Source organism: Eutrigla gurnardus (genome assembly GCF_963514095.1).
Source record: "Eutrigla gurnardus genome assembly, chromosome: 3".
Classification (NCBI taxonomy): Eukaryota; Metazoa; Chordata; class Actinopteri; order Perciformes; family Triglidae; genus Eutrigla; species Eutrigla gurnardus.
The window spans coordinates 19,191,351-19,199,343 of record NC_139917.1 but is presented as its reverse complement, the minus strand read 5'-3'; the positions used below and the strand labels follow the sequence as shown (position 1 = coordinate 19,199,343).

Genomic DNA, 7,993 nt, shown 5'->3' with positions numbered 1-7,993 from the left:
GGGGCGCTCGGGAGCCGCAACGGTTGTCCACGCGATATGTTCCCTAAATCACGCGATAGTGGCCACTTGTTTAGAATTCCTGAAAGATGGCGACGGCGCCTCCGGATGAGGCTACCCTGCAGTCTCGCATCAGTAAGTCATTATAATGTACAACATCGGATTGACTATTGAACGAAGCGATACCCGATATGCTTTTAATGGACTCGGAGACACATTTCCAGTCTAAACATGCTGCTGTTGGCCATATGTACTTTACCGAGGGAGGCAATTTTTTTGAGAGCCAAAAAAAGCGAATGTCATCAAATCAAAAAAGTGCACTTGCCGATAAGGAACAAACTCAGTCAAGCGTTAATGTATACACTTGCATTTTGAGCTCACGTGATGTTTCGAGGTGACAGTTTGAGGTTAATGATGCTACACAAACATGACATTTCACGCTAAATTAAAAAAAATCCCACTAATGTCCTGCTGAGCGCTAACAAAATCTGCTAGCGTTAGTTAGCTGCAGACAAGCCAGTTGAACGAAGCCAAAACCAGGAACTATGACGATACAGGGCTTCTGTCATAATCGGGCAAAGGATTCAGCTAACCCGTTTTCTGCAAACACGAGAAACTCTCTTCACACGCCCCATAATCGCATATCCGGTATTTAGCCTAATTTATTTTCCTTTTACACAGACACGGCCACCAATCCTTTGAATAAGGAGACTGACTGGGACAATATCAAGGGATTTTGTGATCAGCTCAACAATGAACCAGAAGGGTGAGATGATGATAAGGTTACACCATTTCAGAGTAGTTTTATTGTTAATCGCAATATACAAAATGTAGAAACAAATCATACGTGTGCCAGCTGTTGATCTAAATTCTAACAACTTGGTTTAATCTAGTTTCACACCTTTTACAGATCTGTAGAAAACAGAGTGTATTGCTTAAGATGTTGCCAAATAACTAGTGCATGTTGTGCATGCAAGTGTTTTTGTGGCATATTTCAAAAGGATTTCTTGCAGTAATCTGTGAAGGTGAGTTTTGTTTTGTATCTATCAGTCCCCAGCTTGCAACCAGACTTCTGGCCCACAAAATCCAGTCTCCTCAGGAGTGGGAGGCTATGCAAGCGCTTATGGTAAGCTGACACTTGTAACAGTTTGCAGATCACCACATTAGAACCTCCACGAAGCAAGTTTTTTTTTTTTGGGCTTGTCTTTACAAAGATAACAAAACGGCCGTTAAATTATTCCCAGGTTCTGGAGACATGCATGAAGAACTGTGGGAAGCGATTTCACAGTGAAGTGGGGAAGTTTCGTTTTCTCAACGAGCTCATCAAAGTGGTGTCACCTAAGGTAAACGAATATCCCGATCTTTATGCTGCCATACCTGTTTGACTACATATATAATTATATTGTGCAGGGCTTTGTTAACCAGTGAAGGCAGTTTCTTAGTGCATGTGTAAAACCTTACTGGAATGCTTAAAGAGAACAACAGAACTAACCCCTAACCCTTTACGTTAAAAAATGCAACAATCCTTTCTTCTCTGCAGTATTTAGGTGCCCGGGCTCCAGAGCCAGTGAAGAAGAAAGTGTTAGAAATAATGTACAGCTGGACAGTGAGGCTGCCTGATGAGACCAAGATAGCAGACGCCTATCAGATGCTGAAAAAACAGGGTGAGCGCTCCAGAACAAGTAGAGAACATGACCAACCCTCAAGATAAACAACAAGCTTGAGGGTTCTTATTTTTTTTCATGGTTACATGCGTGGCGTGTTATCCCATACATTTACCATACAGGTGTTTATGAATGTGTTTTTGGGGGGTGGGGTGGGGTGGCATGGTGGTGCAGAGGTAAGGACTGTCACCTCACAGAACAAAGGGGTTCTATCTCTGGTTTGAGCAAGGCCTTGCTGTGTAATTTGCATGTTCTACTTGTTGCTTTCCTCTGGGTGCTCCGGTTTCCTCCCACCACCAAAACCTGTATATCCGGGCCCTGTGAAAGGGGAGGCCTTGCCAGGAAGGGCATCTGAAGTAAAACCTATGCCATATCAAATATGCCTAATCATAAAATCAGAATTCGATACCGGATTAGTTGAGGTCTAGGTTACCAACTAGATGGAAATGGAAGATAAGCTGTATGTCTAACATACACCACTGATAATGTGTATTTTGGCTCCTGATACTGTCCTTATTTTTAACAAATATTGTTCCGTACAAAGCACTATCAATTCTCCTTTTTTTATGGTGATGAGCCACAAGCATGAGACTAATGTCCTTAGTCATGTTAAGTTTGGTCTGTATAACTGTAACATTGGTTCCTCTTTCATTTTGAAAGAATGCACCTGACTCTTGTAATAACCCGCTTACATTTATCAAAAAGCAGTGTTGATCACAATGTTATAGCACCAGTATGGCATATGTCATGGGCAGTGCTCTGAGTCAGAGGTGACCTAGACCCCGCTGAGCTGTTGACATGTGAGATTAATGGGTGTCCTTGTCCTCTTCCAGGCATTGTCAAGCTGGATCCTCCACTTCCTGATGACAGGCCCCTCCCACCGCCTCCACCCAGAGCCAAAAATGTTATCTTTGAGGATGAAGAGAAATCCAAGGTATGAGTGATGATGAAGAGGTACCAATCTATTTGAACTTGATTTATAAAAAAAACAAGAAAAATCTCCACCCATCAAATCCCGTTTTGAAGTGAAACTCCCGGGGAAATCATCAAGGGAACAAGAGTTTACAAAGTTCTCTTCCTTGCTTCCTTCCTCTCCCCCTTCCGTCCTATCCTGTTTTTGTAGATGCTGTCTAACTTATTGAACAGCACCCAACCGGAAGATCTAAGGGCAGCAAACAAGCTCATTAAGGAAATGGTCCAGGAGGTGAGTCATCTGATTTGTTTATCACCATCTGCACAAAATACACACCTGCTTCTTATGTAGCATGATAGCGTCAATGCTGAATGAATAGTAGTCGAGGCCTTTTTTAACTTAGGTTTATTACTTTGTGAGTTGATCTTGAAACTACTCGTTTCTCTGATGTTCAACACCTTTTGTTGATATTAAGCAATAAAATAGAACGTTCCGAAAGTCACCAAGATTAATGATCATGACTTGAAATTCTGATCATATTTAGCAGAAAGCGTGAAAAAAAAAGCACTGATTGTCATAAACAAACGAATGGTAAAGAATCATAAAGATTATTCCGAAACTCTAATAAAACTTCACTATATTGTATTCATTGTACATATATTGTGTCCATTGTTATAATACCCTTGATGAACAAATCCAATCACTGTGAGATCCCGTTGCTCTTTTTCACAGGACCAAAAGCGTGTGGAAAAGGTGTCGAAGCGAGTTAATGCCATCCAGGAGGTGAAGGAGAGCGTCAGCCTGCTGAGCCAGTTGCTGGACGGTTACAGCAAGGAGAGCTACTCCCAGAGCAACCAGGAGCTCATAAAGGTTAGCACAGCTCAGCACATGAAACTAACTGCAGCTACAGGCTCATAATTCTGCTGCTGTTACTCACCACAGGCTTGGTTGTAGCGTTTTAAGCATGACTGTGTTCACAGGATCTTTACCAGCGCTGTGAAAAGATGAGGCCCACATTATTCCGATTAGCAAGTGATACAGAAGATAGTGATGATGCCTTAGGTAAGGCTGCTCACCTCATGACTTTGTCAGTATATTGTACTGTATATAACAGACATATTGATTAAGTCAATTTTCCAATTCAAATGTCATGCAATCAGCCCAAAGCGTAAAAACCACATTGATGTTGCTGATCAGCCTTTTTTTCTGCTTCCAGCGGAGATCTTACAGGCCAATGACAGCCTGACGCAGGTCATCAACCTGTACAGACAGCTGGTAAAGGGAGAGGATGTGTCAAAGGATGGCATAAGCATGCCTTCACAAGCAGGTAGCTGCATGCGTGCGACTTGACATCCTTCAGTGTTTGCTCAGCTTTATCACCCAATACTAAAAAAGAGTTCTGTAGACTATAATATCAGAGATGGATTTCCTCTGTCCACATCAGAGAGTGGTAGCTCAGCGCTGGTAGACCTGATGGGACTCAACGCATCGGCCAACACGGCGCCATCCAACCCAGAGCCCTCCAGCCTCCAGACCCTGACACAGAACGTGGGCGTCAGCCTCTTGGACGATGAGCTCATGTCACTAGGTAAGCACAAAAAACTCCTCTGGCTTGGAAACGAAAGGTCGATTACGAATCTTAACTGTTTAACGATCCTAAAAGTAACGAGTCAGCAATGTGAGCACAGTTTGTGGCTCTCATCCCAAGAAGCAGGCCACATCTGGCTAGACCACAGCAAACGCATTCAAATGCTTTCTAGATTTCATGTTTCATGTTTTTTTTTTGCCTTCTCTGATTTCCTAGGACTGAATGTAGCAGAAAACTTCGACTTTGACAACACTTTTCAGGTGCGACCGATACTGCACACATATGCTCTTGTTTATCTTTACTGTATGCTTGACTCTAGAGATTTACAAAATGTGTGGTTTTGTTTGTTCTCTCAGTCCTCTGATGGCACAGAAATATCTGCTTCATCGGCCCCTGCTGCCGCTGCAGTGTTGCTACCAGCTGTGATCCAGACACCGCAGGCTGCACCAGCAGGGGGCCCCACTGCTCCTCCCAAACCCATGGAAGAGCTGGACTTGCTGGGGAAGACATTGTTACAGCAGTCCCTACCTCCAGAGAGCCAGCAGGTCAAATGGTAAGTCAAACAAACGGGAGGATATGGACTAATTATCTTTTTTTAAGTTGCATATTGTTTGATGGAAGGAACGTAGTCTGTGTTTGATCCATTCAACCCTGAAGTGTAATGAAATACACGGTAATGGTAAATCACTTGTTATGGGCACTTATGTGTTTAATGTTTTTTCTTCAATCTAACTTGTGTTTCCTGTTCTAAATGCAGGGATAAGGTCCAACCTCAATCTAGAATTCCCTTAAGAGATCTGCAGGCCAAGTCCAACGCCAACTCTAGACCCCCTCTTAACGGAACCACCAGCTCCTCTGGTCCCACTCCTGCTCCAGGGCCCACATTAGCAGTCCATCCAGAACAGCCAGACCCTCTCCTCCTCTCCAATCTCAGGCTCCCAGCTGCTGAGAAAGGCTCATTAGCTGCTCCTGACCCCTATGAAAACATCTCTCTAGCTGATGTCACTGTGCCTCTGGAAGCAATCAAACCTGGTAAGCATGAGCAGTAACACCAGCTCCAACGGTGATGCTGGATCTGGTCACATGTGCCGTTCTCCCTCTTTATTTCTCTGCGTCACCTTCTGTTTTGTATTTCTATTTCATATTTCAGGCAGCTTATTACCAGTGACTGTACTCGACAAACACAGTCTCCGGGTTATGTTCACCTTTGCCCGCGACTGTCCACCGTCACGGCCTGACGTGCTGGTGGTGATCATCTCTATGCTGTCCTCAGCCCCCATTCCTGTCACCAACATCCGCTTTCAGGCAGCCGTACCAAAGGTAAAGAAATCTGTCCGATATGAAACTTTCAATTTAAATATTATTTGTGCATATCACTTGTTAAAATGTTTTTTTTTTTTGTTGGATGTGCCTAGGTGATGAAAGTAAAGCTGCAGCCTCCCTCTAGCACCGAGCTCCCCGCCTTCAACCCCATCCTGCCTCCAGCAGCCATCACACAGATCCTGCTGTTGGCAAACCCTCACAAGGTAACCCCCCTCCCCACCGCCTGCCCCAAGAAAAATCCACAGTGCACCTTCAATCACCAACTGGGATCATCACAGTGGTGTAACATTGAACCGGCCTTTTTTTCCCTCTTGTTTTTCAGGAAAAAGTGCGTATGCGGTACAAACTGACATTCAACCTGGGGGACAAATCTCGTGATGAATCGGGGGATGTGGACCAGTTTCCGCCTCCAAACACCTGGGGGAACTTGTAGGGCGAAACAACCAACCCCTTCCATTAGATTTAGGTTGAAGTTGTCCCTCATCACTGGCTCGAGGCGAGACGGCCTCTTTACATCTCAGTGGTTTCAAACCCCGGTTTGATAATGCAAACTGACACGAGACCAGTCGTGGGAAACCAGCTTCTACCTTGTGCCTTCCTTCACAGTCCTTGTTCAATCATCTGCGTTCCTGTGTTTTTCCGTAGATAATTTTTCTTCTTCCAACAATCATTCCAATGCAAACTATAAAGCAACCTGTCGGAAACATTGATTCAATGCGGTGACTTTTGGGGAAACAATTTGAGCCTTTTAAAATACAAATGTGTGCATTTGTCTGATTGAACACACTGTTTAATTGTCTCAATGTCCCATGTCACGGGGATTACATGTAAAAGCTGGTGTCTCATATTAATTCTCAACCTTAAATAAGCATTTGCTGCATTCTTAACTTTGGACACCATGAGCAAAAATATCCCACATTGAAAATATTGCCACAGTTTGTCTGTCCAGGGTTGAGTGTTCAGAGTAGCAACAAATCAATAATACTCAATTACAGTATGACCAACAGCCAAAACACCCAATGTATTCCATCTATGATTATGGAATAGTTATCTTTACCTTATAAATAACTTATCAGCATTTACAATAATTTCCTATCAAATGCTGAATGGATTGTTCAGCCTAACTTAAGTGTTCAAGGAAGTGCAGCAGCAGTGGATTTCATAGTCAATGCTCAACCACTTGAGTCGCACGATGAAACTAAATTTAATTAACGCTCCGAAGTAATTTTCCCTTTTATCCAATGAGACAGTTCACACTATGAGGTGTTGATCTGAGTGTGTGTCTAAGCTGTGACAATAGGCCTTTTCTGCAGCCAACTTGTCATAGTAGGAAAAGCACAGCTGTTATGGAATCCAACCACCATTAATTTAACAAGTTAGTGCTTTTCCTGCTGTGACGTCAAAATGTCTTCTGTGAAGGACTACAAAGGAAGGGTACAAACGTGTTGCCTCTGTTAAAATATTGAGATTTAGCTTTTTAAATTTTGCACTTTTCTTTGTTTTTGAAGGATTGAGACACTTTTTTTTATTTTTTATGTTTCACTCAGGATTTTCGTTTTGGAACGTGAACTTTCATGCTCTCGTTTAATTTTGCCATTCCATATATAATACATTGTCTTTTATCATTGTTGCCTTTCTGCTGTCCATCAACCCAAAGAGACAAGTGACGTCCCGAGTTGACATTTCCGACATCCAGTCTGATTCTGCCACATGTGCCTGAGATGAAACGTTTTATTTGAAGTCACTTTTGTACATACATGTATACAAATTACTAATTTGATCTTTGTTTGTTTTCATATGTTCATGTCCTTATCAGAAAGGATTTCGTGAAACAAATGACACATCAAATGATGTTCATGATGAAAATCATACCTAATAGACACCGCAATTGAGTCGATGTGAGCACTAAGGGTCATGAAGACTAAAATAAAATGACTGGAGAAACTACGATAGAGCTGGAAATTACAATATGATGAAGAAGGACCTGAAAGCAAGTTTCTTATGGTAGATCAACTCGCCTCATCACAGTGCCATCATTCATTTTAATAGATTGTTTCATCGTACTATAAATCATTATTTAATTTCAGTAGAGATTTTCTTTAATATATTTACAGCTTTGCCATTAACTTGTCTAGGTCTGGAAGGAAGAAAGCAATAACGAAACAAAAAAGTAGCCTCTGTAACGACCATTCAGTCCTCCACGACTCAAGCAGACCATAAATAATGAACACTGCGCAATCTGTTGTTAACTATGCACTGAGGGGGTTGTAGAAGGCTTGACTACATCATCAGATCAGTATACTTGTCCATGCATATGCAGATTTGCTTTTTGTCATTGCCACAAGAACTACATGTTTATTGCAGCCTTCACATTCTTTGACTGTATTAATCAGTGATTGTTGAACTGATTCCAGTCTGTGGGGATGATGATGGAGACTACAGCTCGTCCTTCTTGACAGAGGTCTTGTCATCCCTGTCTGTGCTGGTAGAGTTACAGAACCAGCTCTC

At 42.5% G+C, this 7,993-nt stretch overlaps 1 protein-coding gene across 1 annotated transcript; it reads left to right on the top strand.

Moving 5' to 3' along the window:
* The first annotated feature begins 60 nt into the window (after positions 1–60).
* Positions 61–7,265, top strand: LOC311010921 (ADP-ribosylation factor-binding protein GGA1-like). The gene is made up of 17 exons (XM_084005559.1): positions 61–132; positions 679–763; positions 1,048–1,123; positions 1,242–1,340; positions 1,538–1,661; positions 2,495–2,595; positions 2,785–2,865; positions 3,307–3,444; positions 3,555–3,636; positions 3,791–3,901; positions 4,019–4,162; positions 4,379–4,422; positions 4,519–4,715; positions 4,920–5,194; positions 5,313–5,482; positions 5,578–5,688; positions 5,808–7,265. Exons 1-17 carry the CDS (start codon positions 87–89, stop codon positions 5,916–5,918), a joined length of 1,995 nt encoding a protein of 664 aa, XP_083861685.1. The 5' UTR covers positions 61–86; the 3' UTR covers positions 5,919–7,265.
* Positions 7,266–7,993: the final 728 nt, after the last annotated feature.

Excerpts from the sequence above, each read along its gene's own strand:
- LOC311010921 (XM_084005559.1), top strand. The coding sequence starts at position 87 with ATGGCGACGGCGCCTCCGGATGAGGCTACCCTGCAGTCTCGCATCA. Across the intron at positions 3,445-3,554 it reads GCAACCAGGAGCTCATAAAG|GATCTTTACCAGCGCTGTGA; the intron begins GTTAGCACAGCT and ends CTGTGTTCACAG. Across the intron at positions 5,483-5,577 it reads TTCAGGCAGCCGTACCAAAG|GTGATGAAAGTAAAGCTGCA; the intron begins GTAAAGAAATCT and ends GGATGTGCCTAG.